Source organism: Macrotis lagotis, chromosome X (genome assembly GCF_037893015.1).
Source record: "Macrotis lagotis isolate mMagLag1 chromosome X, bilby.v1.9.chrom.fasta, whole genome shotgun sequence".
In the NCBI taxonomy this organism is placed as follows: domain Eukaryota; kingdom Metazoa; phylum Chordata; class Mammalia; order Peramelemorphia; family Peramelidae; genus Macrotis; species Macrotis lagotis.
This window is the reverse complement of record NC_133666.1, coordinates 468,061,453-468,082,057: the sequence shown is the minus strand read 5'-3', so window position 1 is coordinate 468,082,057 and position 20,605 is coordinate 468,061,453. Positions and strand designations below refer to the sequence as shown.

Here is a 20,605-nt window from a genome sequence, read left to right as displayed (position 1 = left end):
AACGATCCAAAAAATAATTCCAAAGGACTGATGATGAAAAATGTTATCAGCCTCCAAAGCAAACAGATTTTTCTCATTCTCTTTATTCTTTTTTTCCTATGAAGTGACTAAAATGGAAATACGTTTTGCATTTCACATGTATAACTGATAATATTGCTTGCTTTCTCTGTGAGTAGGGAAAAAGAAAAAGAAAATTTGAAACAATTTTTTAAAAAGAGTTTTTAAAAATTTTAAAATGAAAGAGACTTCTACCTATAAGCTTCCTAAATCAGACTTGGAAAAATGAACTGTCAAAGTGATAAAAGGGTGATATCATAAAGTATTAAAAATTGTCCAAATCTTCTAAATTCAATGCCAAATTATGACTTGTAAAAAATAATAAAATGTTACATACTAAGTTTTTTGAAGATGTAAAAGATGAAACCATTCAATAAATTAATTATTTTTACCTTGTCCCAATTAATCTGTGTAACACTAGAGAAAAAAACCATACCCATAAAAACTGACTGGGGACATTGTGATATGGATGATAATCCAGCACAAGAGACCAAGTTATTTAAACAGGTAGAAGTAAAGCAAAAGACCAATTTCACAAAAACCACAGGCAAGTAAAAATCCAAAAAGTCAATAGGTATCAAATACTGACTGGAGAAGTAAAAACAATACTAAGAAAAGGACATCAAACTAGTAATTTAAAAATCATCAATAACTTCTAGAGAGAATAGTTTCAGTCAGGTCATGCTGTGGGAAACAAAAATTAAGGGATTTAAGAAGAAAAGTGTAAGTAAGCTCTAAGCATAAGTAGTTTTTACTAGAAAATTTTCCGTGTGAGTGGAGAAATATAGGACAAGAGCTGATGCTGAACAAGTCTGACAGGAAGTGATGTTTACATAGACAAAAATGACAATCATTTTCAGTTCTAAAACAAAATACTTCCATGGATATACTGACTGTCCAGTAAAGGTAATATTAAGTCAAAAGCTTTAGATCTAGACTAAGATGGTTAGCAAAAGGAAATGAAAAAAATGAAAAAAAAAATCATGAGGATAATTTAGTAAACAATTTGAAGTAGGTGACTTATATTGACTACACCCCCTTCCCAACTGTCTGTCATACTACAAATAAAGAGAAACAATGATCTTCTAGGATAGTTTGTAACTATGCAACATCACTCTTGACACCATCTGTAAACTGTCAAGTTCTGAATGCATGCAATTGCAAACCATTTATACAAATCTGTAGATTCCCTCATTAACTATTCATTACCTGAAACAGTTACAGTGGACCCTGGATCAATAATTCCACTGTTCGGCCTCACACAGTACCGACGAGGTGCTGTTGTCTTCACTTTGAAACATACTTTTCTGTCTGATGGATTTCGAAGTTTAAGATTTGTAGTAACTACATCTGTGAAGGGGCCTGTAAAATGAAAAAAAAACACCCAATATTCATTGACAGTCCAGCTAAAAGAGTTCCTATTAATTTGTTTTGCAAATAGTTTTACAACTCTGTAAATTAAAACTAAAACTTCAAATAAAGGGAAAATTACTAGGGGTTATGTATATATGTATGTATGTATGTATGTGCATGTGTATATACATATATCTATCATCCAGTCCTAACTTTGCCACCAATCGGTCATGTAACACTGAGCAAACTCACAACTGCCTTAGGATTCATTCAAATTCCTACTAGCAATTTCCTAAACCTCCTAACCTTGAATTTACTTTATATTATTTTCTATTTTTTTATTAGTATACATGGCTGCCCCATTCCCAAAGCTACTTGAGGGCAAAAGCAGTATAGATTTTTTATTTCTGTTTCCCCAGAACCTAGTAGTGTTTACTATAATAAGCAGTGAATAAATATTTGTTGATAACTTAAACTGTAAAACTAATTGCTAAAGTAAAGTTTAAGGAGAAGCTTTACTAAATGATAAAAGAATGCAATAAATAGGATTACAATAATGTAAATAAAAAAACAAATAAAAACTGAAAAGGAACTCTATAAAACTATAATGACAAAGGTTTAGTTCCCTTCACTTCTTGGTAGATTAAAGAGCACTATTCTAGCCCTATGTGTTTAGTTTTGCCACAGGAGTATACTTTTTTTTAAATAAAAAATGGTTCTCTGTGGAAGAACACATTTACATTGGGAAATGTAGGTGATATATAAGCAAGACTAATGAAATTTATATAAATAAATGAAATTTATGTAGACACTTATTTGGTTTAGGACTAAAATGCTACTAAGTGAAAATATTTAGATACAATCAAAAATACAAGAATTTCTCCATCAAATCACAGAATCATAAGATTAGATCTGAGAAGGCCTTTAAACATCTTGTCAAACAGTTTCGTTTTACAGACAAGAAAACTGAGCTCTAGGCTGGTAAAATAGACTACATGTAATAAATGAGAGAACTGGAATTTCAATTCCAAGTCCTTTGAATCCAAATTCAAGGCTCCTTTCTACTATTAATATCAATTATAATGAAGATTTTCCTTAAAGTCCATCCAAACACTGCATACTGAGCTGATGAGTTGGTTATTTTACTCAAACATCCCCCCCCTTTGATTTCTTTGTTACAATAAAGGGCTTACTGAGTAAGGAGAAGCGAAGAGTAGGGAGAAATAAAAAGCGATAAAAACAACAAAACATAATTTTTACTTTAAAAAACAATGTATGTCTCATAAAGAAATGTTTCAGGGAGCGGCTAGGTGGCATTGTGGATAAAGCACAGGCCTTGGAGTCAGGAGTACCTGCGTTCAAATCCGGTCTCAGACACTTAATAATTACCTAGCTGTGTGGCCTTGGGCAAGCCACTTAACCCCATTTGCCTTGCAAAAACCTTTAAAAAAAAAAAAAAAGGAACATACCAAACATAAATATACCAGAATACAAAATTACATTATTTCCCTTTATACTTTAACAGATCAAATATCTGAAATTCTCAGGTGGTAGAAGCAGCACCTTTACTGCAGCCACCAGGTCTGTGCCCTGACTATGGGGCAAAATTCCAGAGTATAACCCGAATCAAATCAAAATGTTTAACAAAACAAATAAAAATACTATTCCACCGTTAATGCTGATTTATTGTTTTTCAAGTCAAAATACAGCCTTCATGGATTGGTTTCTATACTGAGCTTGACATCACTGTCCTAAGCTATTCCAACTCCATTAAATATCCTGAAGAAAAGTCCCTCTTCTCTTTAGTTCATTTAAGTAAGGTTTGAGGTGCTGGGTACTTTTTTTTTAAATTTTTACTTAACAAGCAGCTCAAGATAAAAAAGCAATTAACACCAAACAGAAATGAACTAGAAATCTCTAGAAACTAGAAACAGAGATCTCATTCTCCAGCATTCATCATCTACATAGATGGTTGATACAATATATGTCTAAATTGGTTTAGGACCTATCAATCCTAATCTCCACCAGACTGGAATCACTCTCATAAACTTTGTTGTTAAACTGACATTTAGTAAAGTCTAAATCACTCAAAACCCAGGAGATGGCCCTTGGAAAAGTGTCAAGATCTGAAATCAACTTCCTCTCTCTTCCATCTCCAAAATAGACTATCTGCTGTTGCACTACCACCAAATCCTAGACAGGATATCTAGTTACCATTTCACAACTGCCCTGATCTAGCTGCCAATTCCAATCACTACTCACTTCTCAAAGTCAAAGGATCATAAAAATTGCAGATTTAATGCTAGAAAGATTATTAAGCACAGCTTCTCTTATTTTACAAGATAATGAAACTGAGGCCCAAAGACAGAATATGGTTTTACACACGGATAGTAGAAAGGCTAGGATATGGACTTAGTTCCTCTGAATCCAAAAATCCAGCATTCTTTCACCTCTACTCCTGCGGTAACTTCCAAGTTCTTACCTTCCAGTTTATTAAGTATCTACCCAAATCATACCATATAAATTTAATTTCTTACAACTACCCTAACACACATAGTAACATTAATATACAATTTTCACTAAGAGGAATTTAAACATCCTTTAGTAAATAGCTCCCTAATTCTTAAAAAGTTTGGTGACAGAGTGGATAAGAGTGCTGAATTTATATTCATATTTAGTATCACATTTCCCCAGAAATAAGCTCTAGCATAATTTTTTCCAGGATACTCATAAATATAAGCCCTACCCCCAAAATAAGCCCTAGTTAAGATGATCAATCAGACAGATGCATTTAGTAGGTCACTCAACTGACATACTGAATTATAAATAACAGCAATATATAATTGAATATAAATAATATTGACATCAATACTTAAAATAAATGATAATATGAAGTATAACTATTTGTAAATACCTAAGCAATCCTATTTGGAGAAGAGGTATAGATGCCTATGTAAACAGTTGAAATTTATTGCCAAATGACCAACTGGAGTACAGACAATGCACAGAATACCATGTATACTTGATAATGTCTGGATAGAAAAGAAAGTTTCACCTCTAATCATCACTAGGGGCAAGAAAGGTAAGCTTGAATATGTTTCAAGCATTTGTTATGCTATTGAAACCAAAAAAGTCTGGTGCACACAGGAAGTGGATCAATTTAATGCTGCCTCTTGTTTTGTGAGGTGGAAAGATCTCTGCTGGTCTGGGATTCAGTCAACACTCATAGTGCTGAAGACATGAAAAACTTTCTTGCAGAAGGAATAGATCAAATAATGATTCCCACAGGAATGACTGGCTATCTCCATATATTCCCTGAAAATAAGCCCTAAAAGGGTCTTGTGGAGCAAAAATTAGATAGGCCCAGCCTTATTTTCGGAGAAACATAGTAGCTATGTGATCTGAGAAAAAGTTAATTTCTTTTAGCCTGTTTCCTAACTTGTAAAATAACACCTACTTCCCAGGGTTGTTGTGAAGACCTAATGAGATAATTATAAAGCACTTAACATAGTATCTGCACATAGTAAATACTATATAAATGTTCAGCTATTATCATCATCATAATTATTATATTTAATCCTAATCCATATACCTTTTCCACTCTAGGCACTAGGGCAGGGTTTTTACCTTTTTCCCAAACCCATAAGGGCTGCTAGGCAGCATAGAGGATATAAAACGAGCCTTGGAGACAGGAGGACATGAGTTCAAATTTGTCCTTTGACAGTTGATACTTCCTAGCTGTGTGACCTTGGGCAAATCACTTAACCATGATTGCCTCATATCCATCTCCAGTAATCCTGATCCATATCTGGCCACTGGACCCAAATGTCTCTGGAGGAGAAATCACCCCCACAGTTAAATGCAGTTCTCTTGTCTGTCATGGATTCACCTCCCTGATGTCATAGTCCTCTTTGAGAATGAAAGACAAACATCATACCCATATATCTGAACTACATGTCTGATTTTCTTTCCTTTCTGATTAAAGTTCTTCTCTTCCATGAAGCCTTCCTTCCCTGGTTTTCTTGACAATCCCCCTGAGAAATGATTTTCTTTCCAGGTCCTATTCTGTCAAAAGTGACCCTACCCTCCTGAGCAAGTCTCTCACTACTAAAGATATTATCTATAATCTTAGCACCTGATACCTTGCACAAAGCAGGCCTTAAAAGTTGCTTCAGTAAGTCACTTCAAGCATTAAAATTCCAAATCTAAAAGCTGACTAATTTATGAAACATAGTATACCATTAAATAAAAGTATTTCTCCTAAGTTAGATTTGTGCCTTAGTCTATTGTCTATTACCCTGAAACAAAATGGAATTTGCTAAGTTGTGTCAGGAGGGCAATATTTCAAAAACATTTCAGTGTATTTGGTCAGAAAGAGATTTACCATTTATAGACCCACTAATGACTTTTATCAAGAGAAGTAGACTTTGAGGAAAGATAATAAATTCTACTTGGGGAGTGCTAAATTCAAAATATCTGATAAGTAAATGATGCAAAAAAGAACAATTTTTCAGAAGAGAAACTAAAATACTTGACTAGATGTCAAGATCTGATTTCAAATTTCTTACCAGTTGTGTGACCCTGAGCAAGTCACTTAATCTGACTCAATTTCCTTATCTGAAATAAGGGATCATAACAGTACCTATCTCCCAAGATTTTGTAAGGATAAAATGAGATTAATATTTGTAAACCTTAAGGTGATCCATAAACGCTAGCTGTTATCATTACTACTATTAGGACTGGACATAGCTTTCAATTACAGTCCCTCTTCCCACTAAACTGCCAAATCATGGGTCCATACTTAAAAACTCTTGAGGATCCAAATAACCCTTTGAGTCAAATATAAAATCCTATCTAACGTTTAAAGAAAGTTCTTCTTAACATAGCCCCTTTCCTACCATTTCAGTCTCCTTACACTTTCTTCCTCTACAATCCAATCCAATTGCAATTGCCCCACTTGGTGTCAATCAGGTCTTTTCACTGGCTGTTGTCCAAACCTAGAACAATCTCACTGCTATCCTTGCCTCCTGGTTTCCTGTTCAAGTCTCAGATCAAATCATACATTCTTTTTTTTAAGGTTTTTGCAAGGCAAATGGAGTTAAGTGGCTTGCCCAAGGCCACACAGCTAGGAGGTAATTATTAAGTGTCTGAGGACAGATTTGAACCCAGGTACTCCTGACTCCAGTGCCGGTGCTTTATCCACTGCACCACCTAGCCACCCCAAAATCATACATTCTAATCAAATCATTTCTTTCCCTGTTCTCTTGTTCCTTGTGAGATTACCTCCAATTAAGATATATAGACATTGTTGTTTATATATGGTCTTTCCCATTAAAATGTGAGTACCTTAAGGTCGTGGAGATTATTTCTTCCTTTTGAAGATTTTGTTGGGGAATATTCCATTCATTTATATCCTCCAGCGATAAGCACAGTGCTTGACACATTAAAAAAAAAACCTAATGTTTGTTGATATATTGACTGATATATAAAATCAAGGAATTGGGAGTTAAAGTCACTGAAGGAAATATTGAAATCTTGGGAAGTAGATGCTATTATTATCTCATTTTGCAGATAAGGAAACTGAGACCAAGGAGGTCCTAGTCTTGGCACACCAGCAATTAGAGAACATGATACAGAATGGTATGCTAAGGAGAACTTAGGAGTGGTCAGACAAGTAGAAAACCAAGAAAGATGAATGCCACAAGAACCCTAGGAGAGTGTGAAAAGAGAGGTTGTTCAACAAAATTCACTCAGTTAAAACAGCAAAAAGTAAAATTCATTTCAGGCAAGATTCAATATTTTAATTATTCTTTAATGCTTAAAGCAAAAAACTAATAAAGTATCAGAAGTTTCTGTAAATTGCAAAGAGTAAGGGGAAATTATATATTAATGAAAGATGATCCTTATTACCCTTCATGGTATTTATATCTTGGTATATTGGTGAAGCCAAGTCCAGCACAAAGTTTTAGGGGCATTCTAGAGCCACTAGCCTTGTATCCTAAGAGCAGGGAAAGAAAAAAAAAATAACTAGTTTTCCCTTCCCACTACTCAGCAGCAATCAATGTGATGTTATTCAATTGGGCCCACCTTAGAAAGACAGATACCTCCAATTAATTATTGAACTTTCTGTCTAAACATTTTTTAAAATGGGAAGGGCCATAGGAAACAACACAAAACCAATTATCTAGATATTCCTCATATGTTCTATCTTGATTTTTTGTGGTACCAAAAAAATTAATTATTGTCTACTATATGCTATGAATTGTTCTAAACACTTCACAAATGTTATCTCATCTGATCCTCACAAGGACCATGGAAGGAAGGTGCTATATACCCACAGAACATATGAGAAAAGTGAGACAGTTTGAAGTTAAGTGACTTGCCCAGGATCACAGTTATTAAGTGTCTCAAAAAAGATTTGAACTCATTTTCCTGACTCCAGGCTTGCTTCCGAAATCTTCCAAGACATGTAATGCCACTTACTTCATTGTCTTCCATTTCGAACTGATCATGAAGAAGGTTTCAAAGAGGGTTAGATGCCACTCCATTTCTTTGAATTTTATGTAGTTACATCACACTAAAAACAGTATCTACCCAATCAATAATATCAATAGAAAATAACCACTTCCTTAGAGTTCTTGCCAGGCCCTCACACCTAATATAACACACAAGGTTTCCAAAGCACATTTCCTTGGCTAGTATCTCCCCCTACTTTATCACTACCCACAACTTTAGGGCATAGATGGTAGTGTGAGTTTCCATAAAAATCAGAATACTGTATTTAATAACTTATTTAAAATCACCAGAGAAGAAATTATAAAATTGAAATCAGGCATTAAATTTGGAATATGACCTAAATTTGACCATAGGAGATAGACAAGACTTAAAAGAATATTTATAATATACTAAAGAGCAGCTACCAAGCCATGTCAAAGGCTACTATTCGTAAAAGAACAGTATCAAAAAATGATGAGCTATATAGCATGACTGACCCAATGGTGGGTGGCTAAATGCAACAAACTACCTCAGACAAAAACAACAAAAATGGTCGGGGGGGGGGGGGGGGGGGCGGGGAGGACACGACAAAGTAATGGTGCTGAGCTGGTTGATCAGCATCGAGTATTCAACAGGTCATCCATCATTCCTACTTGAATAATTTTGCTACCTTTAATTAGCCACAACTTAGTATGCTTTCTGATTCTGTAGCTATCTTCTTTTATCAAGTAAAAAGCATCTTTAAGGTTTACTTACTCATCCAGCTAGTCAATTATATTCCCAAAGCACATTTCTTGCATTTTATTTGCCTTCTTCCTACCTTTTATTATACTTAAATGCAGAATTCTATATACATACAAAAACATACACACACACACATAGAAACACACATACACACTCCAAGAAGAATATAATCTCCTAAAGAGCAGGGATAATAATGATAACAATAATAACTTGAACTGATTAGTATTTCAAGGTATACTAAAGTGCTTTACAAATATTTCCCTCTTATTCTCACAACTCTTCTGGAAGGCAGAACAACCTATTTTATACATAAGGAAACCGAAGTAAACAGAAATTAACTGACCTGCCCAGGGCCACACAACTGTCTTGAGACCAAATCTGAAATTGGGTTTCCTAGCTAAAGTCCAGAACTCTAATCATTGTACTTCACAGATGTTACCTGATAAGCAATTCTGGAGTTTGGAAGAAGATTATGCTAAAACACTAGATATCATCCAAGATAAAAATTATTAGGAAGGAATTAGGAGTGTAATATGAAACTCTGAATTTGTCTCACCTAGTAGAAATTACTAAAGGTAAGCTGAAAGTAAAAAAAAACTTTTTAGGTCATGTTTTGAACCTTCAATTCCTTTTAAATATAATAAACAAAAATAACCAAATCAATTACCAAGTCTTTAACTTTAGTTATCAACATGGCTAAAAATAATAAAATAATAATCTGTTCTGGATAAAAAAAGAGTTTTATCCTCTAACTACAACAGTTTTCGATCACTGGAGGAACAAATTTTTCTAAAGTATTATCACTCTTCTCTATCCTCAATAAATAGAGTTGAATAGAAGTTAATCTTTCTTAATGACTATTATCAATTATTATTCTATATTCCAAATGAAAACTTGATGAAATGTTTAACTGAATCCACACTATGCTCAGAACACACCTTGGAATTTTACTTTCCTGAATATAGTTCTGAAATTAATATAATTTCTAGATTCTAGTCCTTTAATTAAACATATATTATATAAATAATCTACTATCCTGGTGCAAAATTACTCAAAGATCAAATTATCTTTCCCCTAAGTGGTTTTATTACACTTAATGTAATTCAATTCAACAAACATTAAGATCTACACTATTTGTAAGAGTCAGATTAAACCTGGGAACAGAAACAATTCTGTCAGCAAAAAATCTTTCAAAAAGATGGAGGGTCTTTAACTTTTTAAGTTTAAAAAATTTTAATTTAAAAAGAAAGATAGAGGATTAAAAACTAGGGAGAAGAGGACAGGTTTTTCTAGGGGGAGAAACTATTCCAGTGTAAAGGATAGATAGTTCTTGCAAACAGAGTGGAGAATTGGAATACTAAATAAACAGTAAGACTGACGGCAACAAAGAGTACATGAAAGGCAATGATATTAAAAGTCTGCAAGGAAAAGTTTGAAACTCAAGTGTTTAAGGCTTTTAATACCAGCGTTGTCATACTCTAGATTTAATACAGATTCACAGAAGGCTTTCAAAGCCTAGTCAAACATATTTCGTTTGCACAACATAGTTAAATCTATACCTTGCAAACATGATTTTGGAAGTTATAAAATGGGGTGGAAAGGAGAGGAGAGATTAGAAACAGAAAGGCCAATCAGAAGACTACTGTTAACAGTCCAGGTGAGAAATGAGAGCCTAAATTAGAAAAATGATTGTATTAGTAAGAAGAAACTAAAGAAAGGATGTGATTCTTTACAACCACTTGAACATAAAAAAAGCATGGCCCATCAGAAAGACTGCAGGATTTGAAAGCAAAGGACCAGGGGCAGCTAGATGGCACAATGGATAGAACACTGGCCCTGATGTCAGGAGGACCTGAATTCAAATTTGACCTCAGACACTCAAATAATTACCTAGCTTGTGTGATCCTGGGCAAGTCACTTAACCCCATTGCTTTGCGCGCGTGCGAGAGAGAGAGAGAGAGAGAGAAAGAGAGAGAGAGAGAGAGAGAGAAAAGAAAGCAAAAGACCTAGAGTCAAATCTAGACCTTGTTTCTTATTACTAAATTACCAATTTCACTGGGCCCTATCTGTAAAATGATTTCTATCAGCTGACTTTTAAAAAACTTTTTTTAAGGCAATGGGGTTAAATGACTTGCCCAAGGTCACACAGCTAGATAATTATTAAGTATCAGAGTCTATATTTGAACTCAGGTCCTCCTGACTCCAGGGCTGGTGCTTTATCCACTGCATCACCTAGCTTCCCCTATCAGCTGACTTCTAAGGCTACAGTTAGACCTTCTAGTTCTTAAATCTATGATTTTTATATGTAGAAAAAGTCATGATGAATTCAAAGGAAGCAAATGTCCTGAAACTCTTTCCCATTCTTTCAACTATCAAGAACTTAAGTAAAATTCAACTCACTTTAGTTTCATCTGCTTTAAATACAGGAAACCACCACCACCTTGTGGATTTTTAGAATATTGTCAATAATGTCCAGTAAAACTGTTCCATTTTTGGAGATTGTTGGTTTCAATTTGGGGGGAAATACTCTAAAATTATCCCATTCCCCTACTAATAACTTATATATTGACCAGAATACTGTTCATTTTGAGATTCACCGAGATAAAAGATATGCTTGAGTATAACAAGTAAGATTGTACTATAAATTAAAAGTCTAATATCAGTTTCAACCTTACCTATAGGTAACTCTTACTTAAACTACCGACTTTTTTGATTAAAAACTACTGAATAATAAAATTCTCTGGTTTGACCATCTGGATGGCTCATAAATCAATTTTTTTCCAAATCGAATCAATTGCTTTGAAATAAAAACTGACATTCTTAAAACAATTCTTGCGTATAATGGGTCAAAACACATAAAAAAATCCTTGTATATATCTAAACCAAACATTGTACTCAGTAATTGCTAAGAAGAGACAATCTAAAATCCTTTAGAACTTAATAAAGAATTTTCTTTGATCCTGACCTTTGCTTTTCATTGATTTGAAAAATTCTTAATGAGAAAATTTCCTTCCAATTAAGTAAGATCAGCAATTACTTGGTAAATTGTAATTTAAGGAGAATTAACTGGAACACATACTGTATTTGTCAGTCAGTACCCAACTCAAGGCCAAATCTCATTCAACTACATCTTAAAAGAAAATAATTTTAAGATTTATGCACATTTGGTTCAAAGTTTCATTATATGCACTTAAAATGAATTTGGTCTCAGTTTCTTTAATGTGCAACCCATTTTGTGTGGAAATTTATAAAAGTAACATGTTTCAATGAATTCAGGTTTAAAATCCAGGATCACCCAGTTCAGAAACCATAATACATCAATGTTGGTATTAACAATGGTAATAGAACATGCAGCGATTCACTTTTGTAACAATCTGGAAATCAATTGCCCCACAAGAAAAATTTTAGCATTTTTATTATTACCAACTCAATCTTATGTCAACTTTCTTATTTCAAGGCTACATGCCCCTAAAACCCAGTCATTTTTTAATTTAATTACTTTTTTTCAATCAGCAAAAAAAAAAATTACCTTCTGATTCTTTCCCAATAGCCCTCCCTCAAGTGAGAACAAAAACCATTACAAACATGTAGCTAAGCAAAGCAATTTCTGGCTAATCATGTGCAACACACACACACACACACACACACACACACACATATATATATACACATACATTCACATCATTCCATATTTCATCATTGGTCTCTGGAATCATAGTTAGTTATTATGCTGTTCTCAGTGCCTAAATTCTTTCAAAACTGTTTATATTTACAACATTATTGTCACTGTATAACTTGTTCTGATTTCAACTCTGCATCAATTCATACAAATTTCCCCAGATTTCTTAGAAATCATCCCCTTTGTCATTTCTTAGATCATAGTAGTATCACATCATATTATATAACAAATATTTATTCAGTCATTTCTCAATTTACGGGTATCCCTTCAGATTCCCTTTATTTACAACCTCAAAAAGATCTATAAGTATTTTTATACCTCTTTAAAAAGTTTTATTTTGCTTCATCTATACTTCTCTTTAATTTCCTCTTCTCTCATTCTTGTATTTCTTGTATTTCTGTATTTAACTGTATGCTTCACAAGATCTGTCCATTGGGAACAAACTGATTACCATTCTGGTAAAAGAACCTATGAAGCAATATTATCAGTTCATGGGTGATAAGACCAAAATTTCATAAGCAGTAAGCAAACTAGTACCAACTCTTTATTTTTTCTTTACTAGATGAAGCAGGGAAACTTCACCCAAATCCCTGAAAACAGCATCTCAGTTTTATCTCAATTCCAACCTTCAGCTCCACTGCAAAACTCACATAGAATCAAAGACTTCTAGAAACCTTAGAATACAAAAAAAAACAAAAAATGCAGTAAAATTCACAACTCTTTAGTTATCCAAGTTGTGTGTCTTTTAAGATTATAAACCTTAGTTTCTTTAACTTCACTGTCTCAGAGTTCACAATCCTCCCTTTCATTTTCTGTTCATTAAGTATTGTCATAAATTCAAATTTTCTCAGATTCACTCTTTCTTTTTCTTTTTTAAGTCAGTCCAGGTCTTTATTAGCTAACATTTGTATTATTGCTGTAAGCAATATATATTAAAACAATATGTATTCATCAAATAACTGGAGGCACAACAGAATTGTGCCTGCAGTCAGGAAAACGAGTTCAAATCTTATCTCAGACACTAGCAGAGTGGCCTTGGCAAGTCAATCAACATCTGTTTATTCAGTTTCCTCATCTGCAAAATGGGGTTAAATACCAGTACTTATCTTAGAGGATTGTAAAGAGATAATCAAATGAGATGTAAATGTAAAAAAGCACACTTCAGCATAGTGCCCAGCAAGTAATAGACTCTACAGAAATGCTTATTCCCTTCCTCCTTATCATATATTCCTACTGAACTCCCTCCTGAGTCCAGGGTCCAGTGACAATGGGCAACTTAGCTGCCTAGCTGCCTAGGCAAAATGAGGAGGTTGCTCTACATATTACCTAAGTTCCCTTCCAGATCTACATCTTACCATCTTGTGAAATCCACAGAAGATGGCCTGAAGAGGACTTCATTAGCCTAAACAATTATCATCAGAAAGTTAAGAGAGGAAAGGTGAGCTGGAATTGGCATATCTAGATCATCAGCATGAGGATAGCAAAGTGAATTCCAAGAAAGTCATCTACCCAATGGGTTCAAAGAGGGAATATACTTGATTCAACCTTGTATCAGGAAACAAAATATATCTATCTTCTTTCTTGATATCTTTGTTCCCCATGTATCACCCATGACTTGTGCATCTGACTTCATTCCCAATCGTCCTGAGACAAATCTGGTCACTGGACTCAGATGGCTTTGCACAGGCCCTGCCCTCCCCCCAATCCAATCCGCTTGCATGTCATGGCATCACCTGCCTGATGTCATGGTTCTTCTCAAGAAGGACAAACAACAATAAGCTAAAATGGCATCTGCTACTACATCAAACTCTGATTGATTAGCTTACAGTTATGTTGTTCATTAAAAAACCTACTCCTGGGGCAGCTAGGTGGTGCAGTGGACAGAGCAGCGGCCCTGGAGTCAGGAGTACCTGAGCTCAAATCCCATCTCAGACACTTGATAATTACTTAGCTGTGTGGCCCTGGGCAAGCCACTTAACCCCACTGCCTTGTAAAAACCTTAAAAAAAAAAAATCTACTCCTTCCCCCCACACACACTTCTTCCCAAGAAATCAATCAGGTTTCCTTAACTGTTTCCCTCAACCTTGTCACCTCTCAATAACTGCATATATTTTATTCTCCTAACAATCTATGATAGCCTAGCCTCCTCTATGTTGAGCTAAATCTCATTCAGGATCTCAAAATCTCACCTCCCCCAGGTAAACTTCTTTCATTTTGAGATTACAAAAATTCACCTGGAATAACAGCAACCCTAATATACCAAAAATAACCACACCAATAACTTTAGAAAACACAAATAAGAAAAATCTTGGAGGACTGCCAGATACTTTTGCCAGAGTTGCTTCTCTAAAAAAGTCCTTGCATTTTCCATCAAAAAAAATTCAACAATGTGAAAAGAAATAAAGACCATGGAAATTACTCACATAAAATTTAGGTAGATATGTAACTCTACATGATAAGGTTTTAAAATTACAAAATTATTGGGTGGAACAAACAGTTGTTTTATTATTAATAACAGGAAATCTTTTTATAATTCCCTAACATTTTATTGAATTTTTAAAAATACATTAACTTTATCAGTAAAATGGTTTATTTATAATGCCAAAGGAGTAACAAAGCATTTAGAAAGCACTTAAATGCTTGTTTATCAAAGTTATTATGATGCAACACTATATGAATCATTTAAAACATATGGAATATATCTGGTACATAAACAAATTCCACATTTTAATCAGCCTATTACCAATAGGTTATCCTTAGGCTTAAATTAAGCTATTTATCTATAAGCTAAATATCCAATTAGTGGACTATGGAAAGTCTTGGCTTTTCTCTCCCATGATTTGCATTTGTGTCACTAATCATTAGTAACATGTAGTTGGCATTCAAAAGTAAAAAAAAAAAGTAAACTTCAACACTGTTCATTTTTCTAACCAAAGGAGAGAAAAAAGTTTACAGAATTTTAAATGATTAATAAAAAAACATTTTTTTAATTTTATTTAAGGCAATGGGTCTGAGTGACTTGCCCAAGATCACACAGCTAGAAAATTTTTACGTATCTGAGGCTGGATTTGAACTCCGGTCCTCCTGACTCCAGGGCCAGTGCTCTATACAAGGCCACTACCTAGCTATTCCCATAAAAAATAATTTTATTAAATTAATTTTTCTGTATCCTCACAATGTCATGTAGAGTTACCTATCTTCTGTTTATATTCAGGTGTTTTAAGTGACTGAATCAGGATGGGAATCCAGGAAAAAGACCTAAAATTCAATATACTATTTCCATTACACCATGCTTCTCTTAATCCTCCAAATCTTTAAACCTCTACATAAAGGAGGCCGCTAGGTGGTACAGTGGATAGAGCACTGGCCCTAGACCAGCATTCAAATCCAGCCTCAGGCAGTTGACATTAGCTGTGTGACCTTGGGTCAAATCATAATTTCCTTTTAAAAAAAAACCACCAAGGGGGCAGCTAGGTGGCACAGTGGATAGATAAAGCACCGGCCCTGGAGTCAGGAGTATCTGGGTACAAATCCAGTCTCAGACACTTAATAATAACCTAGCTGTGTGGCCTTGGGCAAGCCACTTAACCCCATTTGCCTTGCAAAAAAAAAAAAAAAAAAAACTACCAAAAACACCTCATAACAGACTACACTAAGAAGCAAGAGTGGGGAGAACTTCCTTCACAGAAAGGTAAGAAGAGAACTATGGGGTCCAGAACGTGGCAAGTAAACTTGAGAGGGAAGGAGGAAGCCTCCAGAGTCCTCATTTCCAAAGTAGGCAGCATAGACTCCAGCCCTACCTATTTACTGGACAAAGAAAGTGAGAGATATTCTATGAGAATAGGATATGCGAAACTTTCCTTATCTTCTTTCCTCTTCCTCCAGTAAGTAAAGTGTTTTCATCCTTTCCCCAGAGATAATCAACCTTCCAGTCTTTCACTAAGATCATAATAGTCTTCCCCCTTTCTTCACCATCAACAGATCAAACCAATTAATCTGCATTAGTCTTGTCTTGGATGCAAACTTTGTTATCATGGGGAGATAGGTGGAAAAGGAAGAGAGGGAACAGGGAACTTAATTTGCAAATTTCCATTAGCCTTCCTATCAGGACCATAATACAGTTTGGAAAACTGCATTACAATGTTTGGCAATTTCCTGACAGGCACCTATTTTATTTCCAGTTTTTGCTACCACAAACAGCATTGTAATTAATACTAAGACATACATGTGATCCTTTTCTTTAAGAGGACAATACCAGTTTCAGTGAGATGACTATTTCCTCTTCTAGATGTCATTTTAATAAATTCTAGAATACTGCCCAAGACTCGCTGGAGAGGAAAGCAGAGAGTGATAATTTCATAAACAGGACAATTTTTAAAAAAAGGTTATCAGTAACTGCCTTCTGTGGGGGATGGGGGGAGGGAAGCAAGATTGGAGGGAAATTGTAAAATTCAAAATAAATAAAATCATAAAACAATTAAAATAATTTTATTAAAAATCAATGGTCTAAAAAAACCCCTATATACAGTTCAAAGATTCCACCGTCTTTCCCTCTTTTGAAATGTGAAATAATCTATCTGGATCCAGTAACTTGAACACCTCAAACTGTTAACTACTTTTACAATGTCCTAAATTAAAAATTCAGAAAATGATAGAAAGTTATTGAAGAGTTTTGAACAGCAAAGTAGACAGATGTCTCAAGAACTGCACATTAATTAGAAATTATAGCTTCCTGGATTATCAAGAAAAGAGCTTTTTGTAACTTCTGACTCACTTCCAAGATATGCCACCTAAGGCCAAGCAGGGCCTTTAGTTATGCTTGCACTAAGCAATCTGAAAAATGCTAATTATATTTTTATGTGTATATGAAAATGTTGTGTAATCATAAAGAATTTAAAATGCAAACTATTTTTCATTATTATATAAATAAGATAATGTCCCAAATCTGATTCTAACTCCATAATATTGCCCCAATTCCTCTGACCTCTCCTACCCTAGTTCTTTGCTTAGCTCTCAACTGCACTATTGTAGTAGCTATGATTACATAAAGCTACAATTAATAGAGCTCTATCCAAAATTATAACTGGCTGCTTTGGGTAGACAACCAAGTAAGTAGATTTTAGAGATGATTCTTGTTCCTTTACAGATGGACTTTTGGAGTCTTGAGGTCCTTTCCCTCTCTAATTCTTTAATTCTAAAAATATTATTTTAAGAATCAGAGGGGAAGTTGCTTTGAGAATGGAAGATGATGAGTTCTATTAGGAGCAAGTTAGGTTTAGCAAGTGGCAACAAATTATAGATTTCCCAAATAGACTGCCAGATTTTTCTTTTATCTTAATGAAAAAATGACAAACCAGTTCCCTGCTTCCTACTGTTTTATACCCCTGTACCACTCAATTCTTATTTTCAGGTAGTTATTAATAAGGGCAGAGTGTGTCGAGTTCTACTTCCGGGTAAAAAGAGAGATAGATAGTAGGCATTAAAATCATTAACACTAGAATAGGGGCGGCTAGGTAGTACAGCCCTGGAGTCAGGAGTACCTGAGTTCAAATATGACTCAGACACTTAATAATTACCTAGCTGTGTGACCTTGGGCAAGTCAGTTAACCCCATTTGCCTTGCAAAAACCTAAAACCAAAAAAACACTAGAATAACATTTTAGAGACTTAAACTTGTAAGTCCCCCCCACCACCACATTTTAAAGAGGAGGAAACCAAGATCCAGCAACTTCAATTTGTTTGCCTAAGGCTATAAAGCTAGTTAAAACAGAGCAACAGATCAGATCTCCAAATCCAAATTTCTTTTACATTCAAAGTCTTTAATGAAGCCTCTCTCTTCCACCAAATAAGTTCAGAAAAATTGAAGGGATAAGAAAATGTAGATGACTTTATGAAAGAGAGTAGAAGTAATATGAAACACTGTCAGGGTAAATTCAACTCAATTCAAACATTTATTAATCATCTATCAATCCACAAGGATTTATTAAGCATTTACTCTTTAATATAAGTCAGTACAACCTTCCAAAAATCAAGTTTAGAAGGTTGTACTAAATTGTATTGGGTTTGCAATAACAATAGAGTTGTAAGAAATGTATCACCTGAAACTTAAGAAAATTTCAGTGTTACATTACCACTTGCTGTTTTAAAGGACACTTGTTAGTTGGTTATTGTCCTTTCACAAGGACAATCAAAATGCCATCACTATGGTAGAGACAAGTTACAGTGTGGCTGATCAGACCAATAAGAGCTCAGAATGTTCTACTGTAGGTCAGGCACAAAAAGGTCATACAAACATTTGAAGGATTCTCTAAATTAACACATCTCAAGTTTCTTTTGAGATACTGCAATTCTGCTTTGCTCATAAACCACAGAAATTTCTATGATGAGTGCATGCCATGCTAGGTAGTCCTGTAAATCAATGCCTCAATGGACACTGGTATTGACAGGATGAAGAAACTGAGAAAGAATTCATTGGGAACAAAAAAGAAAAAAATGAATCCTCCTTTCTTTTAAAATCACCAGAAAGAAAAAACTTCCAAATGGGAAAATAATTTCAATCATCAATTCAATTTTACAGGTGGATGTCTAGTTCCTGTGGAAAACTGAGGGGATCATCTTGCAAAGGCATACATTAAGATCCTGTGACTCATTTTCCGAGGTGTGCTATTTCTTCTCTGGATAATAAGTTTTCTCCCCTGCTTAATTGTGAGTCTACCTTTTCTTGCTTTACAAAAATCTGCATTATGCAAATTTCAGAAAGCAGATAGCACACTAAGGAAACTGAGTCAAGAGGATCCAGTCTTTCTTTGTCTATGCAAGTCTGTCCCCTCAACTCTTCCCAGATGTCACAAATCCACTTGCAGCAGTTCTTAGAATGCACTCCTCCTTCTGGGCAGAACATGGCATTTTTCGTAAATGTCGAACTCCTGGCTTTGTAATTTTACAAGTATACCTAAAATCAAAAAGTCCCACAACCGTTTACCTTAGATGGCAAAAATTTTCATGCCTTATTATTTATTAAGGATATTTTCACGAATTCACTGTTTAAAGTCAACTTGTCAATTTTTCCACTTTGTTAGAAAAGATCCTAGAGTCTCAAACCATAGCACTCAAGAGTTTCCTCACAACATGTGGTCAGCAGGGCTGCTAAGATCTTGTGACCAAGCTCAAGTAGGAAGCCCAAAAAAGCTTTAGACAAGAATCTTCCTAAGATTTGTTACTCTCTTCTTCCAATAGTATGTTATTATTTTCTAATTTAAAACAAAATATACCCCTATTAAATATTTAACAGCTTTCAAAGATTTTTGTCTTTCTTTTTAAGAGTATAATTCATAACAAGATCCAGATAAAAAAAGCTTACCTTTCTATCGGCAGTTCTGATAAAAAGTTTCTCAAATTTCACAATAAGATTTTAGAAATATAATAACATATACAATGTCCTTTTTTTTAAGGGGTTTTTTTTGGCAAAGCAATAGGGTTAGGTGGCTTGCCCAAGGCCACACAGCTAGGTAATTATTAAATGTCTAAGGCTGGATTTGAACTCAGGTCCTCCTGACTCCAGGGCCAGCACTCTATCCACTGCATCACCTGGCTGCCCCAGACTCTTACCTCAGACACTTGATAATTACCTAGCTGTGTGGCCTTGGGCAAGCCACTTAACCCCATTGCCCAGCCAAAAAAAAAAAACACCTAAAAAAATTGGGTCACATGCATTTCTAACCTAAATTCTAAAAATCATTTATTTTATTATCCCTGACATTTTATTTTGCACCAAGTCACATCTTAATCCAGTAAAGTACCTACCATACATGTAGGACTTTTCTGATTTTTAAAGCTTAAAGAATCATGCCTCTGTACTTTAATACTTCAAAATGTTTAATTTTTAATTTCAATTGTAATTTGAATTTCTGATACATATCAGCAATTTTTTGACTTCCAACACTAATCTTAAAAAGCACTTTTCAAAGTGGCATAGCATTACTCAAAAAAAAAAATTTTTGTCCAACTGAATTCCTATAAGGTCTAAATTACCGCCCACAATAGCTCTAGTGTGGGTCTGGACATTTATTTATGAGAGTCAGGTTGAGTAGAAATGGACACACGCACAGTCGTGATACAAAAATCTACTGGTTTTATTTTCAGAAACTCCTCTGACTTTTTATTACAAAAACTCAACACTAAATGTTGTATTTTTCATCCTTTGCACAAGTCAGGCACTCTGTTAAGTACTTCACTAGCATAAGCTTCACAATTGTATGTTTTTACTAAAGGGGGGAAA

General features: G+C 34.5%; 1 protein-coding gene across 2 annotated transcripts in view; it reads right to left on the bottom strand.

Moving 5' to 3' along the window:
* VAPA (VAMP associated protein A) overlaps window positions 1-20,605 on the bottom strand; it is a 70,371-nt gene that overhangs the window by 31,701 nt on the left and 18,065 nt on the right. For both annotated transcript variants that reach the window (XM_074204125.1, XM_074204126.1), the window contains exon 2: window positions 1,267-1,419. In XM_074204125.1, the coding sequence (XP_074060226.1) occupies window positions 1,267-1,419 (153 nt within the window). The remainder of the gene's footprint in view (window positions 1-1,266; window positions 1,420-20,605) is intronic.